The sequence below is a fragment of the Pyrus communis genome, chromosome 17, assembly GCF_041283825.1.
Source record: "Pyrus communis isolate YQ-2024b chromosome 17, ASM4128382v1, whole genome shotgun sequence".
NCBI lineage: Eukaryota > Viridiplantae > Streptophyta > Magnoliopsida > Rosales > Rosaceae > Pyrus > Pyrus communis.
Window position 1 is genome coordinate 18791590 of NC_142581.1, and position 24190 is coordinate 18815779.

The 24190-nt window shown below is 35.8% G+C and overlaps 2 protein-coding genes across 2 annotated transcripts; one reads left to right on the forward strand and one right to left on the reverse strand.

Annotated features, from left to right (window-relative positions):
* The first annotated feature begins 5307 nt into the window (after nucleotides 1–5307).
* Nucleotides 5308–13823, forward strand: LOC137708095 (DNA repair protein RadA-like protein). The gene is made up of 15 exons (XM_068447086.2): nucleotides 5308–6354; nucleotides 6458–6513; nucleotides 6929–6987; nucleotides 7150–7221; nucleotides 7662–7745; nucleotides 8689–8796; nucleotides 9114–9176; nucleotides 9489–9569; nucleotides 9698–9763; nucleotides 10566–10721; nucleotides 11519–11596; nucleotides 12039–12077; nucleotides 12506–12588; nucleotides 12860–12932; nucleotides 13290–13823. Exons 1-15 carry the CDS (start codon nucleotides 5474–5476, stop codon nucleotides 13452–13454), a joined length of 2064 nt encoding a protein of 687 aa, XP_068303187.2. The 5' UTR covers nucleotides 5308–5473; the 3' UTR covers nucleotides 13455–13823.
* Nucleotides 13824–15103: 1280 nt separating this feature from the next.
* On the reverse strand, nucleotides 15104–22101 carry LOC137708199 (ATP-dependent 6-phosphofructokinase 6). Its single transcript, XM_068447219.2, has 13 exons — nucleotides 21708–22101; nucleotides 20586–20632; nucleotides 20447–20486; nucleotides 20244–20306; nucleotides 20020–20157; nucleotides 17821–17979; nucleotides 17657–17710; nucleotides 17425–17493; nucleotides 17193–17322; nucleotides 16627–16883; nucleotides 16104–16152; nucleotides 15817–15971; nucleotides 15104–15535 (listed from the first exon to the last, which is right to left on the reverse strand). Exons 1-13 carry the CDS (start codon nucleotides 21807–21809, stop codon nucleotides 15332–15334), a joined length of 1467 nt encoding a protein of 488 aa, XP_068303320.2. The 5' UTR covers nucleotides 21810–22101; the 3' UTR covers nucleotides 15104–15331.
* Nucleotides 22102–24190: the final 2089 nt, after the last annotated feature.

Genomic DNA, 24190 nt, shown 5'->3' on the forward strand with positions numbered 1-24190 from the left:
ACAAGATGTGGAAAATTGGAATTATATTATTAATTGGGGTTTTTTTTTTTTTTTTTTTGGCAAACAATATTATCTACGTTAAGAGAAACGAGTGTGCTCAACCTTGCAATGAGCTAGCAATAATGTGATTCAAATTCGCATGTGCTGAGAATCAAACTTAAGATCTCTCACTTATGAGTGAAGAAGAATATCATCATACCACAGTATTGAATAGCATTAGGGTTTCATTTTATTTTTTTTTAAAGTGAGAAAAGAAAGGTGAGCTTACATTTACTTTAATGCTCTAGTTTTATCTATAGACCAAGAAGAAGAAAATTAAGATTTTTTTTTTCCTTACTTTAGTTTTTCTTCTTTGTTAGAGGAGTTGTTATGTAACATATTTCTTATTTTCTAATTATTACCAAACATGTTTTTAATTCATCAATAGGTACTTAGATACTACTAAAATACATTAATGAGAAATTATTGAAAGCTTTTATTTTATACGTAAAATACTCTAATTTTCAGGCATACTACTGTGGCCAATTAGCCTATCCATATTAAAAAAAGAAGAAAAAAATTATTAAGTTTCAAAAGGCAAACATATTCGTGAAATCTTTAGATATTTAACACTATTACTTCATTATATTATTAAGATTTTTTATGAATAACGTTATTAAGATTCATGATTAAATTGTTTGTTTGTTCTCAAATATAATTGGTTTCTATTATTAAATTGTTGTGGCATAAACTTAGAGAGAGGGACGAGATAGAGAGATCGGGCACAGAGAGAGGAGAGAAGGGGCTTGAAGAATTATGTTTGTGTTATTCTTCATGTTTTGTGTCTTTATTTATACTAGTAAAGGGATAAAGGAACTTGCTCACCAATTAATAGTAATACAACCACTAATAGAAAAGATATTTTAGATCTCATAGGATTTCCTACGTAATCCACTAAAATTTACGCAATCACATATGTGTGATAAGTCTAACTACAACATAAATTTCCTTTTTATGCTCAATATCATTTTTAAAAGAGAATTGTTATAAACATACCAAATATTTCATAAATTCCTTCTCGATAAAAAGCTTGAAGGAGAAACTTGTGGAGATGTGTAAAGAGTTTTTGAAAATGCTAATAACAACGCATTTATAAATTACGATTCAAACAAAAGAATAATAATGAGGACAAAAAATTAACCATGCTAGCCAAAAGAATGCTTTTTTAAAGGTAAAGTTCTGTTCCTCTAAAGGAGTTTAAGAGTTTAGTTTGTTCTTTGGAGGACAATGAGTAGCCAAGCAAAGAAAAAGCAAGACAATACGTAATTGAACTACAAGCTCTTTGGTAGATGTAACAACAAAATTAGAAGAAGCTCCTGTCACATTTTTCATAGTTAACGTTTAAGGAAAGTTTTTAAGGGAATGAATTCTTTTTTTTTTTTTTTTTAATTTATCAAAATGGGAATTAGTTGTTCGATCTACACCGTATCGAACTTTAACAATCCGATCTGTTTATTTTTCAAGTTGCACTTCATAGATCATTCTTGCAAAATATTAGCCAAATCAGAAATCTTTGCGATATCTAATTGAGTTCAAAGAAATTAACAAACACTTTGTTCTCTAAAAAACATTGAAAATTCATCGTGATAATTATATAGGCAATCGGTTTTGGATTGAATTGAATTTTTGTAAGGATGATCTATGAATCAAGACTTACAAAATAAATAGTTCAGATCGTTGAAGTTTGATGTGAAGTGAATCCTACAACTAATTCTCACTTTTTTCAAAAAATGAAGATAAGATTTGTCTCTCGAACAAATGTATTATTTTCCATATTTTCCTTTTGTTTTTACAGATGGAGGAGGCAGAGCCAATTGACGAGGGTCTCAAGTTTGCATTGATTCCTTAACTACTGTATATTTGAGCTCCCAAGCTTGGAATGGAAAATAAATCAATAATTTTCTTTTGGGAGAACAAATAAATTAAATATTTGTGTGAACAAATTATTAATTGAAACTTTTTTAACATGTGATGTTAATTGGAAGCGTGAAACGCATGCAATGCATGCCACCTAACCAAAAGTCCAAAGCATCACTGAACCAAAATACAAAGAAAACAAGTACAATCATCCATCGATCAAATATCCGGTTTTTATTTTTTTAAAGAAGGTTAATTCTTGATTTCGTTATGGCAGTTCACTATTTTGAAGGTCGAAATATGTAGTTTTTAACTTCTTGTGGCTTATGGGTTGCATATCCAGGAAACTTTTTATTTACACATGCCTTTTATCGATAAAAAATTCTACTTTTACCATCTAGTTGTATCATCATTTATACAATCTCTCTAATAGAGATGGCATCCACATGTGTTGACGAGCCCCGTCTGTATTAGAGAGATGATACAAATAATGATATTACTAGGTTGTAGGTGTAGCATTACTTTTTATCGATTCCCATATTTGTCTGTTCTTTATATATGCAGGAGTGAGTCATATACAAAACAAGAGCGTCAAGATTGTAAAAATGATCAATTTTTATAATAACGATGATATAACGACCATACAACACCTACTCATTTTTGCAAACAAATGTCAAAAAGTGATCATTTTTTTTAATTCCTTATGGGTGCGTTTATTTCACCGGACTATCTTAGACTGAACTAACTTCAGGGACTAAGTTGGACTGGATTAGATTAGACTAAGCTGGACTAACTTAGTGAAGTGTTTGATGCAGTGTCAGACTCATTCATATAGTATAATTTTTTTGCCATTTTTAATTCACCTTTGCCGTGGTGAAGGTGAAGATCTGGGCGCTTTCTTTCTACTTCCTCCTTTCGTTCCTTTTGTTGCCTCTCTCCCCATCTATCTTTACCGATTTAACTAGTCCGTTATGCTTTATGGGCATCCATCTTCTTCGACCTTTTTCGATCCGGCGTATGAATGGAGTGACGACCCTTCTTGGAGATAACTCCAAAAGCCAGTCTGTAATCAGCTTTCAACGCATTTTGATGCGCTCTTTCGAGAAGATGTGTAGAGTTCTGGTTACGCCGGCTCGAGTGTTTACAACACCACCTCATTCTCTCTGTCTACCTTTGTTGGCAGTGTTGTTCGTGGTAATCCCACGTGCTTCTTTCAATTTCTGGGCGAGATCAGTGTGGCGTTCGTGGCTAGGAGACGGGGTATCACTTCATTTCATCTCTACGGTGCTACTTGGTGGGAGTTGTGGCGTCGATTTGGAAAATCGATTTTGGTTGATCGGGAAGAACTGTTGCGGCAGTGGGAGCAATCTAGAACGTTCTGGAGCTCTGTATCAAAATTTGGGCTTTGGGTGGGCCTTTTTTAAGATAGTTTGGATGGCCTCTTTTTGTCTTATTAATATATGTTTGTGGGTCTTTGTCTTGTAATTAACTTTTGTAATAGAAAGGATTTATCAGAAAAAGAAAAAAGAAAGAAAATTATTGTAGTATAGTGATCGCTTTTCATGATTTTTGTCAATTATTTTTCTGTAAAGTTTATAGCTTTAATTCATGCTGTATCGTGGAATTATATAATGTGGTTTTATAATTTGTTGGTCGTAGGTTGTATATTTGTCTCTTTCAGTTTAACGATATTGGTATTGCTCTGGCCCTTGCCTTTCACTAGGTTGCATAGACACTTCGAAGTTCGAATCTGGACTATATAACTCTAAATTTTACACAATCACACTTCTTCACAGTTCGTTTAACTTCACATTTCAAGAAAAGGAAAAGTAAGAAGACATTAGAAAAGCAAAAGAACAATATAATATAGAGGTATTAATTCCCCCTCCTCGAACTTTAAATTTAGCCTATTAGCTTTCTGAACTTTTATTTCTTGAACTTTTATTTTATATTCTAATAATGAATTTGTTGAGATGAGTAATTATATTTTTTTTATTTGAATTTGGGTCTTGAAATGGCCAATTTTGTTGAGATGAGAATTACTTTTCTTAGTAAATTTGTTCAAAATCTAACGTTAGGAAGGAAATTGGCCAATTATAAAAGTTTAAGAGGATAATTGGCTAAAATTAAAGTTCATGAAGGAAATTGACCAATTATAAATGTTAAGGAGTGATTGGCTAAAGTTAAAGTTCATGTGAAAATTAGCTGCTACTTACAAGTTTGAAAAGAAAATCGACAAATTCTTTATAATATAACTTTAGTGACCCGTGACTCTTATGGATGAAAAATTAGATAGAATTGAATAGAACATGACAAGGTAAAATTTGTCAAAATAAAAGTTTAGAGAGGCAGACTTCAGAATACAAGCAAGTCCCACTTTTATTAGAGAGATTTTTTTGAGTAAATCACAAAATGTGATCCCTCACAAGTCGCCCTCTACCAGATGGAAAGAAGTGTTATCCTTGCACCACAGATTGAGTTTGAATTGCGTGAATCTTTAATCTAACAAATTTATTGTTCGTCAAAAAAAAAAAAAAGTGATTTGCTAACATTTTTTTAAAACGAAAAGACCAATATGATTTGGCTTATTATATTAACACCCCACAAATTGTTGAATAAACCCCACATACTTAATACACCTCATATTTTCTTTTTCAATGAAAAATTATCTTAATACACCTCACTTACTTCCCCATAATACCCTCACAGCTCACATTCTCAATATACACCTTATATTTTCTACATGCACCCCATATTTTTTAAACATCCCACATTTCTCAAATCTTATAAAGCTTTTAATTTGGACAAAAAATATCGACTGGAATTCTGACAAAAGATGCTGCCTGGGATTTAAAGCATATGTGAGTTGTTTTCAATTCTACCATTAAAACCCATGCCGTCTGTTTTTAATATTTGATGGTAATTTTAGGTGTTTAATTCTTCATATAGTCTATATGATCCCTAGGAATACGAACATAAAAGCTTGAATAATGCAACAAAAGCAAGATTAAATAATTATCAATGTCGTCAAAATCACTAAAACAATAAAGAATATGAAATCTTACCTCATGTGAAGCTTCCGAAACATTGATTTCGTGTTTCATTCGTTAAAAATAATTTTTCTTAATCAACATGTTTCTAGTTTCATTGGATAGGGTTTTGTTCAATAATGGAGGGTTAGAGGGATTTTGATAGTTGAAGAAGATAAATAATACATTAAAGGTGATTTGGGTTGTATTTAGATTTAAAAAAAAAAAAACGTAGTAAGGTCAAAATTGCTATTGTATAGTAGGGTAAATAAATAATTTAATATTAAATTTTAATATATGATGTATTCAACATTTTGTGGGGTGCGAATATAAAAAGCCTATGATTTTTCTAATTATTTATAGTTTTTGGGATTAGCTTATAGACCCTTTTGAAATTTGAACCATTAAACCCAGGGTTTTGTGGTTAAACATGCCCAAACAATTCCAGTCTTTTCAACTTCGCGGGTTGTTTGCATTTCAACTCAAAAGTTGCAAAATCGACCCTACACTGTACACAGAGTTCTCTTCTACCTACCTTCGACTCTTTGATGCTAGTAGCATCAGACATGAGAGCTCTCCGATCAATCTCCACCCACAAACACCTCCTCAAACCCACCCTCTCCATACCTTCCGTCGCCTCCTTCCAATCCCTCCAAAACCCTAACTTTTCCCGCCATTTCCACTCCACAAGCCGTCTCCACCATGCCGAAGAACCCGGCTCCGCCGCCGATTCCCTGAAAATGCACAACAGTTCGAGCTCCAAGGGAGAAACCCGTCGCGGTTGGTCTGTCTTTCGCCCTGTCTCGCACACATTGGCCACTCAAAGGGTCCCAAATAACAGTGGCGATGGACAAGAACCAAGAATCGAAAGTGAAAGCCAAACCCAATTGGGTTTATCGAGTTTGGGAAATGGGGTCGACGAGATTGAGAAAGATAGGGTTCAACGGAGTGGTAAAAGTGAAACCCAATTGGGTTCGTCAAATTTCGGAAATGGGGTCGATGAGATTGAGAAAGATGAAGCTCATAGGAGTGTTAAAAGTGAAGCCCGTGTGGGTTTATCGAGTTTACAAAATGGGGTTGGCGAGTTTGAGAGAGGTGAGGGTGTTAGGAGTGTTAAGAACGCGAATGCAGGGACTAAGCTTTTTGGGGGAATAGCGAGGAGTAAGAAGAAGGGGAAGGTCAAAACTAGCTGGGTTTGCTCTAATTGTGGGGAGTCATTTGGGCAGTGGTGGGGTGAATGCCGGTCTTGTAATGAAATGGGTACGTTGAAGCAGTTTTCGGAGACAAACGATGATGGTAAGGTTAGTGGGTTTGAGGTTTCAGAGAAGGTGGTGCGGTCGTGGATGCCACTGGAGGCGGGCGAGGTTGGGCCAACGCGGTTGACAGATGTGAACCGGGGCATTAATTGGACAGAAAGGCGTATTCCTTTGTAAGTTTATCATTTTGGTATTTCTATTTACTCTGTGTTTGAACTCTTGAGGAGCTGGGAAATGGTTTTTGAAATTGCATATGTTGGTCTGGTTGATATTTAGGCCTGGACTCTTTGGAAGTGAAGTTGCAAGGGTGCTTGGTGGTGGTGTTGTGCAAGGTTTGATAACATTATGCATTATTTTTTTTTCAGTAATAACTTCTGAAAGCTAATTGTTTGGCCCCTGACTCGATTGTCTTCAAATTTTGAAGTGATACTCTTTTTCGGCTTCAAGGTAAAGTGGAGAAAATGTCCATGGTAATCAAAACAAGTCATATTTGGATGTAGTCTAGATGTTGTGGGTAGGCAGTCTTATTATCTTCACTTGATATTACTGAAGACAGTGATGAAATTGTATTAATTTATAGACTGTTCAATGGTTAGGTGGTTTTTCTTGTCTCCCTTTTTGGATTTTTTTTCATTATTTCTCTTGGTGGGTCGGGGACCTGGTGATGGAGGGAAGCTTTAATATTTATTTCCAGTGTTTGAAGTGGATACATTAACATTTTTAATGTACTTATTTCTGTCTGTGAAGGTTCATTAATTTTGATTGGTGGTGATCCAGGAGTTGGCAAGAGTACACTCGTGTTGCAGGTAGTAAGTTGTTAGGATTTAATTATGGAGCTTTACTTTTGCAGTTTACATATAAATTTTGTGTTGCTCTGAATATTCTTTTATTTCTCAATGTTGACTATGGTGATCTTCTTCTCTGTTTGTGTTTCTGTTTTCATGTAAACCATACATTTGAATTGGAAGATGGCTTCACTAATAGCTGAAGGGCAAGGGCTTGGTAAAGCAGCTGCTGTTGTGTATGTATCAGGTGAAGAGGTTAGCATTTTCTTAAGCCTGGTTTTGGTAGATCATCATGAAACTATGAGTGCATTCCAGTCTTATATGTTTTTTTAGGTACTTTTTTTTTTAAAGGTCTATGTGCCACTTGAAAGATTTATTGAATTCTTATATGAAATTAGGTAAAGAATTATTGAATTCTTATCTGAAATAAGGTAACTTAATTAACTGTACGATAATTCTTTTTCAATTGAAAACGCCTGCTGTTATCCCATTTAGATTGAACATATGGCTAAAAGGCTTTGGCGCTGAAGTGATTTTAGTTTCGGTAGTTGAGAAGCCTAAAACAGCTGGGGTTTCTGGAAATGTTAATCTCCAATTTTAGTGCTGTATAATTTTGGTTTCACCATGATGCATCATTTTTCTTATAACTTTAGGCTATTGCATGTAGGTTAATTAACATTGATGTCTGGTGGCAGAGTGTTGAGCAAATTGGAAGCAGAGCTGATCGTATGAAGATTGAAACAGAGGATCTTTTCTTGTACTCAAGTACCGATATTGAGGTGCACATTCTGGGCTTCTGCTGACTAAATCTTGTATTTTCTGTTACTCTTATTCAGCTAGAGATAACTAAGACCAGGATGTTGTTACTTTTTATTTTATTTTATATTAATCCGGCTTACTGTCGAGAAATCCTTGGGAGATGTGGAAGATTTTGTTTGTTTGCTTACTATCGATTTTAATTAGTCTCATGTGAAGTGATGCAAGTTTTGCAACTTTTCTCGATGGTCAAAGTCTGGTGCATGCACCTACCAACTTTTTTTTTTATGTTTTAAAATTAAGCATGTAGTAGAATAAAACTGATACAGTTTATTGGCGTATCACTATTTCCAAATGGTTAAGCATTAGAAAATGTGAGTGTCTTCATCATTGGATGGCCCAACTCGTGGAATTCATCATAAACTGGGAGGTTGGAATTGTAAGGACTTCCTGATATCATGTGGCAGAAATAGGGGGAAAAAGATGCATTAATCATAACCCTGGAAGGGATTAAATTAAGTACAGCCTTAATTTTAGTGGGAAACTATATAAAACCAATTCACTTAGTGCAGGAAAATATACAATACCATTCCCCTGTAACTACTCAGATGTATATCATGTATTAATTAAATCAATTGCTTAAATGTCCTATAAGTAAATTCGTTTCTCTCTCATATGTATATTAAATGTGAGTAGTTTGATACAATCCTTAGATGAGGATCTGTTTATCAACTATTACATCAGATATGAACTGTTGACATGTGTCAAGGATGAGATGCATCTTAGTACAATTCAGTCACCCTCGTCCATATATGATCTAATGGCTGATAAACATGTCCTTATTTTAGGACGTTATTAGAAATAATTATGTTAAATGTAATAATGCACTCATGTGCACATCCATATTTCAAACAAACTGTATCATGATCGGAATGCTGGAATGATTAATAAATGTATATTTTTCAGGATATATTAGAAAAAATTCAACCTCTCAACCCTCGGGCTTTAATCATTGATTCAATTCAAACAGTTTATTTAAAAGGAGTTGCTGGAAGTGCAGGAGCGATCCAACAGGTTAGAATTTTGATAATAATATGCCAACCATAAGATGAAGCTTATTCATATCTGATCTACGTTGTTTGAAGCAAATTATGTGGTGAATAAGTTGTTTCTTGGCAACCCTTTGTAGATATTTATGTTTGTATCGTAACAACTCCCACTAAGGTATCAGGTTTCGTAGAGTTGCTTTTTGAGGCACTTTTATGCTGTTGTAACATAAAAAAGATCCAACCCTACTGGAATAACATTATCAAAGGGCACTTAATTTACTCGTTTTATCATGTGATAGTTTCAGGACTGTAATTGGTGAGTTCTTACACTTTCTGTGTCAGGTGAAGGAATGCACATCAGCCTTGCTGCGTTTTGCAAAGAAGACAAATGTCCCTGTGCTCTTGGTGAGTATACACTGTCCAAACTCCGATTGTTCATATATTTACTTTCAATTTATTGGTTTAGAACTCATATAATGGAGTAGGTTAGTGATGACTAGGACTTATCTTAGTTACCGATTTGTAGCTTTAACAAAAGCTTGATTCTAGATATAGTTTTCTGTTTTAAGAAGGGGATAACCTGTAAAGATCAGGAACTTCCCTTTTCTAGAACTTTAGATGGGGCTATAAAAGAGAATAGAATCTTTTGATTGTTATTGAAGCTTATGTAATATCATGACCTTCTGTTCTTACTCTTTTCTTTGTGTTTATATCCAGATTGGGCATGTAACAAAATCTGGAGATATAGCTGGACCTCGTGTCTTGGAGCATATTGTTGATGTTGTGCTATATATGGAAGTTGGTACCTTCTTACATTGTTTTTACTGGTTTGTTGGTAGTTTGGAGGGAGCTTATTATGGCCCGCTTCCTATTTTTTAATCAATTCCTGTAAAGTGGTATTGACTAATCCATATATATCTTCTCAGGGGGAGGAGAACTTATCCCATCGTTTACTTCGATCTGTGAAGAATCGCTATGGATCCACTGATGAGGTATGCAATGGCAGTCAGGGCTATAGCATTCTTTACCCATACATTCATTATTCCCTTATTAGCCACATAAGTATTGACCTATTTGTATTGTTGATTTGTGTTATCACTTTAACTTCTTTCATTGTGCATTTTTTATTTTGTTTGGGTTCCTTAGGTACATCTATCTTGCCAACTTATCTAACCTATTTTTCCTAGTAAGGGTTCTTGTTATTGTTTTACTTTTCTTTCGTTTTCCAAATTTCCCAAGCAAGAGTACTTTCCTCTTCTTTTATAACTGAAAGTTTTTATTCAAACTATTTGGCCGTAGTTAGGAGATGAGCGACTAGGAGATCAAGGGGAAATGGTGAAACATTTTGGCTCTATATATTGTGTACTGTTCTATTTTTGTAGCAACTCTTCCTTTGAGGTGACTGATGTCTTTTTCTCTTAATTGCAAAATAATATGTTTTTGGTTTTTTCTTCTATTTTTTGTCGGACCATCCAATGTGTAGCTGGATGATGTGTGGCAGTCCTGAGTTCAATTCTTAACCATTGAGAGAAGGAAATATACTGTTCAAGGTCATTGTACCTTGATTGTTGCAGATTTTGTATTAGTTCTGAGTCTTCTGAATGCTGAAGAGCTTAAATAGGGACAAAAAATTGCATATTATTGTATCTTCTATGTGAAGTGAATGAAACTAATTTTCAACTAGATAAACTTATGTAATTAGAATTGTGTGTGTGTTGCTTTAGGTGTATAAATGTGTAGAGAATCACCTCTTAGTCTGTCTTACTGATTGGAATTTTTTTTCCTTGCTCTAAGCTTGGAGTATTTGAAATGACACAATCAGGACTTCAAGCTCTTTCAAACCCCAGTGAGATGTTTCTATCTGAGAAATACTCAGACTCACCTTGTTTAGCTGGTTTAGCTGTTGCTGTAATAATGGATGGATCTCGAACTTTTCTCATTGAGATTCAGGTTATTCTCCACTGCTTTTATACTTGTTATCTTTCCGTTTGAGTTATTTTAACTTTTTAATTAGCAACTTTGTCATTTTATGGACTAGATTAAATCAGTAAATTTTCTTGTCCATCATAGAAATGTTTTGAATGAACTTGATGATAATCATGATGGTATACTTATGTATGGTTTGTTGCTTGGAGCCAGGGGTAGTAGTTGATGCTTTTTTCTTTAAGTTAGATCATAACCTGAAACCAATTGGCAACAGTTGGAGACGCTTTATGATTTTTAAACTCAGATTCAAGGCTTAGAATGTCTAACTTGGGATTTTATATTCTTAATATGTTCTTCACTGGTGGCTGGATTGAGCAAACACATGGGGAGCCTCACACATGGAACATGTGTGCCCAACGATGGCTGACACATGGATGTTTTGCCCACTCTGTTAAAGTTGGACCATCCACCCTAAATCAATTGGCAATGTGTAGAGCCTCACTTTTCTTATACTAGGATGCAGGACTTACAATCTTGATGTCAGATGTTTATTCTCAACATTCTTATACTGCCATCATAGCCGACTACTATACTCAATCAAGAGTGTTCCTCAGCATTTTCTAGAGGCAGTGGGATAGGTTAGATATATTGTATATACTAAATATAATAATTGGGTTGGACCCATATCTCGGCTTTTCCTGGTATTGGACCAAGTAACTAGATGTCCATTAGCGGCATATTTCCTTTTTGTTTTGTGTAACTTGTTTTCAGATTTTCAAATAAAGTAGGACATCTAACTAACTTTCATAAGCTTATTGTAGGCATTATGTGTATCTGAGTCAACAGTTTTACGACAAGTTAATGGGGTTTCGGCAAGTAGAGCTGACATGATTAAATCTGTGAGTAGCTTTTACATTTAGTTTTTGTGTATATTTTGGATTTATATTTGTATCATATACATAAATACACAATAAGCATCAGTGGTACAATAGCGATTCGCAATTTATTATATTCGGTTACAAGCAATTAGCAATATCATTTGCTATTTTTCATAGACCCATGATAGCATTACCATGAGTGCCACATATTCATATGCTTTGAGACTCATGATAGCATTACCAAGATTGCTTACTATTTTTCTTTTGACATTCCTTCGATGAAGACAGTGTGCTAAGGCTCATGTTAGTGAATATTGAATTTGAGATTACAGTTTCAATATATTTAGAGTTTGAGTCAGGAAAAAAAAAAGAAAAAAACAGTGTTATCGCATCATTTGTTTATGCTAAACTCTCGTCTATTTTGATGAAAGTCTGTTGTCATTTGATGTCTTGCATATTTTAGGTACTAACGAAGCAAGCTGGTCTAAAGCTCCAGGAGAATGTAAGTAAAATGTTATAATAATTCTTTCATTTATAAATTGATTTCCTCTCATTGACCTTAACAGTCTCTGAAGTTTCTCTCCAGGTTTGAACTATTTATACATGATGAAAAGATTGAGAACATTTATAGTCGTATCATAACTAGTAAAGAATATAAACCTAACCTCTCATACTGATAGGATTAATGTCAAATATGGCACATGAAGTTTTTATAAACTTACACAAACATAAAACTTTTGCTTCGAGTTGAATCATAGGAGGCTATTCGCCGGTCTTTTTTCTATCTACGTGTTTAATGAATTTTTACGATACCAAGTAAATCTAAATTCTTTAGTTTAATTAAACGAATGCTAGACTTTCTTATTTATTGTTGGTTAGTTTTCTCTTGGATTATTGTCCTGTTAATAAACAAAGTTGCTTTCATGTTAGGCCATCTTCTTAAATGTTGTTAGTGGGGTGACGCTGAAAGAAACTGCTGGAGATCTTGCAATAGCAGTAGCAATTTGCAGCAGGCATGCTACTTATCCTTTCTACTAATCAAATCTTGTTTCTTTAACTGAGGATGCCATTTACCATTTTGTTTACGCCCCTATACATTTTTTTACTTTTGACATTTAGTCTGGTAATATTTTTTCATGCTTCAGTGTTTTATCTGCATTATGTGCGGTTATATCAAGACGAGAAAAAGAAGAAATAAATAACTATTTTATGTATTTCATGTAGCACCTAATTCCTTTCAATGTTTTTTAAACCACATTTGTTTCTTTTCCTCATTGTCTTCAGTTTCTTGGAGTTCCCTATTCCCAATAGTATAGCATTCATTGGTGAAATTGGACTTGCTGGCGAGCTTCGGCCGGTAAGCAAATTATTTCAGCATTCCTATCATATTTTCGTAGTATTGGGATACTGTCGGCGGATTTTACTACTGGGTCCTGAATAGTGATGTTTTTCAGTTGAAATATGAGAAGCTTGGCTTTGTATTTAGGATATGTTGGGCACTTATGTATGATTAGTTCTTTCTATTAGCTTGATTTGAATTTGACATAATACTATTAAGACCTAATCTTAGCGCTTGCTTGGCTATCCGAACGCAGTTTGTTGAACTTGTTCACTGGTTGGCCATCCGATCCCCAATCAGTGATGGCAGTTAATTGTTTTCTTTGTTTTCTTTCAAGCAATATATCATTGATGGCAATTAATTGTATCATGTTAGGTCACTCGAATGGATAAAAGGATATACACAGTGGCGAAACTGGGCTACAAGATGTGTGTCGTTCCAAAATCATCCGAGACATACCAAGGAACTCCAGGTTTAGAGGATATCGAAATCATTGGCTGCAAGGATCTAAAGGAGGTCATCAGCAATGTGTTCGAATGATGCTGATATGGAGCCAACGGTTTCAACTTTGTGCATATGAAATTGTATGTAATTTTGTGTTATCTATCGTGGAAATTGCTCTTCCTACCAAGGGCTTGTGTAATTTTGTGTTACAAAGGATGTAGCTTACTAGACATTTATCCAAGAGGTTGCTTGGGCTGAAAGTGGATTAACCCGGGCTGTAAAGCCATGACCCTCGTCCTAGTAATCATTCCTCAGGTTAGTGGGCTTTTAGCCCAAAACATGACTGATTTGATTGAGTCCTTAAGGAAGTACGACTGTGAAAGGATTAAGTTCAGATGTGCTCGGTCGAGTCATCACTAAACTGAAAATGTCAAGAATCGGAATGAGCTTTGTCATTGCTTTTAATCGGGTTTTAATCGCTTCTGTTATTGCATTTTTAGAGTTAAATTATAATGCTTCAAGTCTGAAATTCTTCGTTTAAATACTTAATTGGAAATTTTGGTACATTCCTCGTTTGAATGCTGAATTGGCTTTCATTTTTTCGGGTATTTCTGTATGCATGAACAAAATCTTCTTTTCTTCTCATCATATGGTAATCGGAGTTATAATGAGTCTAACTCCGTTTTTGTTTTGTGTGAAAGCCTGGAGAGAGCTGAGGAGGTACAATTACAGAGAAAGAAGAGAGAATTTTTATCCCTACATTTAATTGAGGTTTAACATAAATCTCTTTTTTGGGTTGAATTTGCTAATAATCTCCACCATGGGGGTTTAAAGTCTAATTTTTTTACCACATGGGCTATCATCAGATTACTTTATCACTACGGGAACCATTAATCTGATTTGGCCAATAAAAAAAACCGAGATTGGATAAAGATGAGTTTCAGCTAAGAAGGGGATTAAAGAAATAAAGAGAGAATATTCAGGTAATTGTCGAAGTGACACAGTCCTATCAAGACTACCTCGGTAAGCTTGATTATCACAACGTCAATCCCTATAAATAGAAGAGGCTCTACAACATGAAATATCGTTCAACTTAACAAACAACTCAAAATACTTTACGTGAAAACCCTTGCTCTATGCAAAGCCCTTCTCACACCCTTGAGAAAAATACTATCCTAACCCCCCTCATACAACACACCTTCATTTTGACAAGTAAACAACACTGTGTTGACAACCAACGACATTTTCGGTTTGGATAAGTAAACAGAATCGGAGTTGTAGACCATTCAATTCAGCAGCACCTTCAATTTGGACGAGTAAACAACATTGATTTTGGACGGTTGGTTATCTATCCAAGTCTCGATAGACGAATTCCAATTCTTTCGCCTATAAAGGTCATTTTGTTAGCTTCCCAGCAAAAGTGAGATGTTACCACGTTACTTCGTGTTCTGACACATTGAAAACCAAACCATTTAGTGAACTTCACGATGATTAAGCAACCTTATATAAGGTCGAGACCCGTTCCTTCCTTGATTGTTATCGCTTGAAGAAGTCAACAACGCATTCTACATCACCTTCATGACGTCTATTCTACTCGTCCGACCGAGTTTAATGGTGTGTTGGCACGCCCGCATTCACAAAACGTAGTTAGCTCATAGTTACCCAGCTTTCACGCCACATTGTTGAACCTCAAGGTGGGCCAAATCCTCTAATAAATCTTTCTGAAAAGAGAATGGAATGCTTAGTTGGGAAAAAGAGTGGAGAGGAATCATATCTGCCCACAACTCATAGGTTCTCATTTGTTTCATATATACAACGACTCCTTAATCCTTATAAAGATATCGACAGTAAAACCCGAAACACTTCTAAAGAAATACATCACACATAAAGACAGATAGGGAGCGAAAACAAAGAGTGCCATGAACACAACGATCTTTAGAGTTAGGAAAGAAGCTGCTTGTTGAACCATTTTCCTATTCCTTCGGTCTAGACGCTGAAGTCGCTTTAGTATGGTTTTCCCCAACTATCAGTTGGGCTTTTGTTTCCTCTTTTGTTTCCTCTTTCTTCTTTGCTTCGACCTCTTTGAGTTCCAAGAAGCTTGGCTGATTGGTTGATGACAATAACCGTGCCCACATTCTATCAGTGATCACAACCTTGTTCTGCCTCTCGGTCACCCGCTGCGCATGAAAGAACAATCAACTTGAGCATACGACTAAATCACAATGACAATTTATGGCAGTACCCGAAAAGACAAGGTAAGTTCTTGGGTACATCAAATAAATGTAAATTCTATTTTTTGCCTATGTTCTTGCATCACTTGCTTCATTTTTCCTGTCATATTGGCCTATGAATTTTTATAGGGGAATGTAACATGCCGAGTTTCCCCACTTCTGAATCATATGCTTCCCTTCTTTTACTGAGATAACTATTTAAACCAAGAGTAACTTATATAACTTACATGAAACGGAATGTAAGCATGCCTTCCGTTAACAGGGCCGACAGCGAATCCCGTGTATCCAGCCATCGCACCATGAATGGCACTGTGAGCAAGGAGGGTGCAATATACATTATCAGATGCAATGCTTGGAATCGCACAGATCATGTAAGTGGGATCTGCCAGAAGTGCACAGCTATTGTTAGGTTATATAAATTGTTCCACCAGGCTCCACGATGACTATCCGTAGAATCAGAAAATAAAAATCAATACTCAACAATCCCAAGAAAAACCGATTCAGTAAGACGAACCTATATATTTGAGATTTATAGTCATCTTTCTCCGCTTCGAGAAGTGATCCTACAAGAACATAATCAAAACCAATACATATGGTAAGAAGTGGCATCCCCACGGTCAAGTCACTAAAAAATGTTATGAATAAATAATAGCTAATGATGTCGACATCATCAAACAAGCAGGCCACATTGCCTTCGCATGTTGTATAAGACCTTGAAATTTTCAAATTTGACAAAGGATGCAAGCAAATCCTCAAAGCACCACCTTCTGGTTATACCATACAGTCTTTATGGCTGACAAAGAAAAAGGGACTCATTGGAAAATGACAATTAATTGGCTGCTAGACAGTATTCTTGAGTCCCCCCGTTTTCTAATGGGCGGTAATATCCAAAGGGAAAAATGTTATTGTACATCCCAACCCCGTTCCAGAATGGACATGCTTACAACAGCGGAAGTGTAAAAAACAGACGACCACACAAACGAGGGAGAGGGAACAACTTCTCTATGATCAGGATAGAAATAACGCTCGCATCTTACCCTAATATTTTGCGATAACCACAGACCAACATTTTGCAGAAGCTTATTTCCGGAAGCATCCCGCTGGTTCATGCTTTCAGGAAGAAGCTCTTGTCCTGCACCTTCGGCTATTACTATAACCATGTGACCATTCTCCTTCAGTATTCTTTCAATATATTCATAAAGTCCACCTGGTCCTTCCAGATAGAAAGGCGATTCTGGAATCAGACAACAGTCTACGTCTCGGCTAGCAAGAGTAGCATACATTGCTATGAATCCTGCGGGACAAGAGTATCAGAATAAGATCTACATAACAGTGACTGTTCACACAAAGTCTCGTCAATGGATGCACATAGTCACCGGCAGAGGAAATTGAAACCAATATATACATCTAGTCGATATGCAGAGGGCACAGTTAGTACACATGGTTACAACTAGCACAGGTTCAGGGAGAAGCAATTCAATTGGAGAAATAAGAGAGCATCAAGTGACATAATATCACCACATTGGAAGCCTATTTTCACATCATCTTGTGTGTTTTACTCTAAAATAAATAATTTTAAGATTATAGAGGACTGACACTTTACCACTATAGCGGCCCATTAACTTGACGAAGCCAATACCATTCTCAAAGCTTTCCGCTTCAACATGGGCTGCATTAATGGCTCGCTGAGCCTCCTCAACAGCAGTGTCGAAACCAAAAGATCTGTCTATAACCTAAATAAAAGCATGGAATCCAAAATTAAGACTGCTTCCAAGAGTGAATGCTATATTTAGATCAAATACATCAGACAAGTCATGCATGGGATAAGGGAGTACCGGGATGTCATTGTCAATAGTATTTGGAATTCCTGCCACCGCTACTTTGAGGCCACGCCTCCTGATTTCCTGCATAGAATAATGGCAGGTAAATAACTAAATATTGCGCTCAACTTATAATTCGATCCCATATTGTTTCCCAACACACTCAAGATTGGTGAATCTTCCAAAATCCTTGTTCCCGGGTAGCACTTGAGATCAATGCTAGTAGGGCCACGTCAAACTGAATTACCTCAAAAATCGCCGAAGCTCCTTTCTGTGTTCCATCTCCTCCAAGTACATAAACCTGACGTGCACAAACACAGGTAAGTCTATGCTCAAAATTTTTTTGGTGAAAGCAAAGCCAACATAAAATGAAATTTGAAAAAAATCTAGAGTAACGTAAGTAATATCGACCTGATTAATTCCTCTGTACTGGATGCTGTCCACAATCTTTGAGGTATTGCGGCCATCTCGTGATGTCCCAAGGATGGTGCCACCTCGTTTATGGATGTCATTCACAACCAGTGGCGTTAAAGGGATCGTATTTCTGGCATAAAACCCTCTGTATCCACCCTACATGGAGAATTACTCCTAGTTCATGGCATTGTTCAACCATATGATAAAAAGATTATCATGAATTGAGGGCCAATTTTCCACCAATAGGCCTAAAAGAAACCCACCCATATGCTGCAATCAAATTGTAGTATGTTATTTTTACCTCATATAGAATGAGAGTGTGGGAACAAAATGACTTGTTTGTAAAACTTTTAATTCATGCACCCATACACATTTTATTATCTTATTTTGTAGTACGAAAACGGAGGTTGAAAATGTATTTGAATACATGTTAAATATTGATGAGTGCATATTTTCATATATATTTTTATCCCGAAAGCTATATTTTCTAGTTAAATTTTGAATTTAAATGAAAGGAATTACATGGTTTTGTGTTTATATAATTAAATTAATGAATTGGAGAAAAATCATGTTATAATTCCTTGGTTCTAATTTAATCAGGTGATTTCTTATAATTTAAATCTTTATGCCCAAAGCCTTTGGTTGAAGTATAGACTACTTGACTATAGAAGTTACATGTGGCTTAAATCATTTTCATTTAACTTGCATGCAGGTCACTTGTTGGAATTACTTGGTGAAGTCACCAGCACATGACAATTTTGTAGAATTACAAGCTTATGTGATTGAACCGACAAGGAAGAAAAAGCTACATAATTCTTTCCCATTTTCCATGGTCAGCCGGTCACACAAATCAAGAGAAAGAGAGGTTTTAGCAAAGTTAAATTGAAAATAAAGATGAGGATTAAGTGGAGGATTAATTGACATAAAGGCTATGGTAGGTGAAATACTAAGAGGCTAGCAAGGAGTTAAAATTGTATTTCCATTTCTTCTCTTTTTCTCTTTTATGACAATAAAGTGGCTATTAAGTTTGGTGAGTTATGGGAGAGGAAGAGAATGCCCAGCGGAAAAGTTAAAAAAAAAATTATAGAAAAGAAGAAAAAAAGAAGGCTGTAGAAGGCAGCGGAAAGAAAGAAAAAAAAGGCAAGGCAGCGTTGGGGAAGGAAGGAAAAGGAAGGAGGAAATCTTGGCATTCTCTTCTTTCGGTTTTATCTTCTCAAACTCATGTCTTTCTTTTGGAATTTGATAATTATATGTAACTAATTTTTAGTAGTTAGGGGCTGTTTTGAAGCCCCGAATATGATTGCAAGTTTGTTATGACGTTTCGTTTGAATTACTTTTATGAATGGATGAAAATTGGTTCACTACTTGTCTCATTGATGAATTCTTTATGTGTTTTCTACGGATGCATACTTAGTAAGCATATCTAGGATTCTAATGCTATGAATACGTGTGTGCCTGCCCTTGTCGAATGAGGACCTACATACGTTCTAGAGTAGTACTTGTTAATTGCGATTAACATGTGAACCAATTTTTAGGATAAGTAAGACAACACTAGTACTTACGATGCCTTATGATGACTCAAACTCTTTTCGTTCTTAATGATTTTTACTTGTTAAATCTATGAAAACGCCATTCTAGGTTGCATGCTAGGGACTAAGTTAAGTTGAAAACGCTATTCTCTTAACATACTACACAAGAAAGAGTAATAGGTTGAGTTCTAACATTGAGCCAACTGGCATCCGGAAGTAAAAGGAATTTGAATGAAACAAAACATGTTTGCATGATTATTTGGTGGTGGATAGCAATTCCCCTAGCTCGTTTTTCTTAATTTGTGAACTACTTCAAAATCTATTTATGTTCTGTTTTTGTTCGATTTAATTTAAATAGCAAATCAACTCCAAAAATCCCAAAAATTTGTGTGAGTGTAGCTCTGTGTGTCTAGTATCTGCATATAAAATTTCGTAGACTTTAGATAAGTGTAAGTCGGTTCTAATAATTATTTTCAGTGGCTGGTCAGTAGGGACAGTAGCCCAGTTTTTGTGGCATTTTAAGTAGTTAGATAAAACAATCTTCTGCGGGAAAAACCCTTATTTTCATATGCTACAATTGACAAATCTTAATGTTAATAAGGAAAATCAATAAAACGTTTGTGTGCTACTTTGTGGTGTGCTTTTAATCCTATCAAATATGCCTTACCTCTATTCCGAGAATTCTTTTGACACCATACATGTGGTTCAGCCCGCATACTATTTCTCTAATAACTGTATTCAGTCCTGGACATATACCACCACATGTCACGATACATGCATGCACATCACTTGACTCAAAATACACCTGAGAAATAACCAATTGCACGTCATTTGTCTGGAATATATAATACAAGGACAATAAATAGAGTGAAAAAACTAGGAATTTAAAACCTTCTGACGTGGTCCAGAGCGTCGAAAGTGCGTCCCCCTTGGACCATCCTTTTGGACAACAACCTATACAAAGAAAAACATTGTAGAATTAGAAAACCGAAATTGTAAAACGTTGAAGTTTTCGTATCACTATGAATTTGTGTAAAATATATACTAGAAGAATGAATACATTGATAATAGACCAAGCACTGAATATTTCTCACCTTTTGGGAAACGGTATCATCCACATTGACAAAATACTGCCTGATCAAAAGCAAGATCAATTTTGTGAATTCACAAAGAACACAACAAAACGAGTCGGTACCTAATGCATTTGCTGTGAATGTAAAGAGTCTAACTTACTTAACAACCGAATAGGAGGGATTGTCTTGTAATGGATTGGGATACGTCTGCAAATTGCCATAAAACATAAGAAACTGCGTGTTAGATTTCGTTGCCCCTTGCAGCAAAACAATCAAGATAGGATTATCATATCGAAAACTCATTCATATCAAGTCGCCACACCTCAAAGCACTCTTAGCAAAATACTAATGAAAAATCTGATCTTAGAAATTGTAGTAACTAATGTTAAGCACAATTTTTAGAAACACACGTAAATATTCGTTAAAAATCCAAGTGCTTCCAAGAAAAGCAGTTGGCTCCAAATGCTACCTAGAAAAGCAGTTGGAAGTGCTTCATGAAAATCCGCTTCTCCATAAAGCATTTATACGACCCATAAGCACTTCTAAGTTTTTCTCCATATATAGTCAGAAGTGCTATTAGTCGGCAGATAAATGACTCGTTTAGAAATGCTTTTAATATAACTAAAACCGCTGTTAAAAAAAACAGGTTCTGAAAATGCTTCCAAAAAATTTTCACTAAAGCGCTTTCAATAATTTTAAAAGCACTTCTAAACGAGCCCAAATCTTTTAACTATTCTAGAAGCACTTCAAACTTGCCCTAAATGTAAATATATTGTTGTATAAAAAAAAAAATCGTCTTAGAACAATTAAAATAAAAAAACTCCAGCACCCCAGCAACAATTAAATCTCAATAAACCAAATTACATGAAAAATCAGATCAGTTAAAACTTAACAACTTAAACAAGTTCCAGAAAGAACAAAAAAACAAATCAAAGCTCTTTGTACTGGATTCACATATTCAGTCATCCCAAAACGCTGCGTTTCGGTCACCACCTATTACGATAAAAAAAAGCAACCGCCGCCGCAACACCGAACATGCAAAACACCAACCAGAAGAAGAAGAAGAAGAAGAAGAAGAAGAAGATCACATGTTTTTTTGGCAGCTACAATTATTAGATTATTATTTTCTCCAAAAAACAAAATCAAAGTATATATACAAGTAGAGCATATAATACTGTAACACTGATAAACCGAGTAGTATTTTTTCTGATCATCCAAACAGAGCCTTAAGAAAGAGAGAAGTAGAATAGTAGGAGAGAGAGAGGGAGAGAGGGAGAGTTACTGGGAGATCGGGGATGTAATCAACTAAGTGAGGAACATCTTCGAGGACGTAGCCGCAGGGGCCGGTGGCCATTTTGGGCTCGCAGTTGTCGGAAATTGCCATGTTGCCACTGGAACGGCCGTTCTCTCTGGTAGTAGACGGCGGGAAATATGGAGGGTGATCGGGAGTCGCAGGGTCGAAGCAGCGGAAACTGGGACTGGAAATGGCAGCGGAGCTTGCTATATCTCGAGACAATAAAGGTATGAGACAGCAGGCAGTATTTGTAGCCGTTGGTTTTGATTAATCAAAGTTATCAAACAGCTCCCACTTGTCGAATTGAAAATTTACTTATTCTGATTACGGCTTGTTTAATGTGAGTTTCTTGGGAAAGAATTTAGAAGAGTCTCAAAGATTCTAGAGCATTTGTTGAATTATTTCTCCGTTCAAAACTTCAATCATGTTTGGCAAGGACGGGTTTGTCAATTCACATCTATGTGTCTACTTATTAGTGGGAGTTTTAATGAAGGTGGATTGCACTAAGTTTATCTTAGCAACAAATCATCTAAACTTTATTTAATGTAAACGGTTTAAAATTTAATGAAAATGACAAAATTATTGTAATTAGTGGGAATGTATGCCCACAAGCCAATAGTAACTTTCTCACATGCCTAATAATGTAGTTTTTGTTTGTTGTATAGCAATCATCCATTTTCTGTAAACTAATCACGGATGTTGTTGGATTAGTTATGGGTGTAATTTTCATTCACTGTAAACCTACGGATGTGGCTCTATAAATAAACCACTCCGCAGGTGATCAAGATACAACAACTGAAAGAGAAAATTACTGAAAGCAATAATATCAGTATCCCTCCCCTCCTGTTTTATCTACAATCCTTATGTGTTAGAGTTACAAAATAAAACAGTGTGATATTTCGCACCCGCTTTATTCCTGTCCTTAGCAAAGGTTATCTCTCTAACTTTTGCCTATTTATAACACATTACAGCACGACTCTCTAACCCTAAACAGTTCACATCAGCGAAAAATGCTTCCTCCAAAGATTTTACTGTTCTTCTTCTTCCTCTGCCTCACCTGCCTAGTGTGTCCTCGCGAAGAATTGCTAGCACCATGCCTGCTTCTAGTTGTCAATATAACAGCTACTTATATCTTTGATTTCTTGTTTGATGTAGTTCCTCATTACTAACCCAATGTTTATTTATCTTTGCTGCGATCGAAGATGGTGCGGTATCATCACCTATCTTGGACTGCAGATTTAATTTTACTGCAATTTTAGGTGGTGCAGTATAATAGCCCACCCTGCTTTGCATATTTAAATTTTCCTGCTATATTGTTTCAATGAGAGTGGTGCGGTACAATCGCCCTCCTCACTAATCATGTAAATCTCGAGCTAGAAGTTTCGAGTGTTTATCATTTTGACCTGAAGTTCAAAATGAAAAATTTGTAAGAACTAGAAGTTCTAACACTATACTCCTCCAGAATACATATTATTGCAAGTTCTTACACATCTTATTTTTCTTTCAGAAAAGAAAATGACGAACTTGGCAAAACTTGATTTTGTTGCCCTGGATATTACTGGGAAGAACTACCTTACCTGGGTAGTGGATGTCAAGATCCATCTGGAGGCAGGGAATCTTGGAGAAACCATCAAGGAGGAGAACAGTGCATCCCCTCAAGATCGGACGAAGGCTATGATCTTTATTCGTCACTACCTTGATGAAAGGACCGAAAAACGAGTACCTAACTATTGAGGATCCATTAGCCCTTTGGAAGGCACTGAGAAATAGATACAATCACCGAAAAATGGTGATTCTTCTAAGGGCTCGTTATGAGTGGACTTAACTAAGGATCCAGGATTTTAAGATAGTGGCTGAGTACAATTCTGCAATGTTCAGAATTAGCTCCCAGATGAAGCTCTGTGGGGAAAGCATCACTGAGGAAGATATTCTAGAAAAACTTTCAGCACTTTTCATGCCTCCAACATCCTCATGCAGCAACAGTATAGAGAGCGAGGCTTTACTGAGTATAACCAGCTGATATCTATGCTCCTTGTGGCTAAACAAAATAATTAGCTTCTGATGAAGAATCACCAGTCCCGACCTACTGAATCGGCACCATTCCCAAGTTCTAAGGCATGATGAATGCTTACAAACGAGGATGTGGCCACAAGCAAGGTTGGTGGAATGGAAAAGGCAAGAACTAAGGTATCCATTTTCGCAACCAGGTTCTAAGGCATAATTCAGGCTTGAGCTTCAAGAATGCAAATCGCCAGAAAGACAAAGCTCATATGAATAACTGATAGGAGCATATTTATGTGACTTTGTTAGTTTAATTCCTTGCATTTAGTGAGTTAATTTCTATTTATTATAGTGATTTAAGCTAGTTTCGTATGTTTGTAGGTCTAATTGACTAAGTGGCAAGAAAGTGCAATTTGGAGCAGTTTTGGGCTTGGAATGGTTAGCACATGCTAGGAGCAATGTGGATGGAC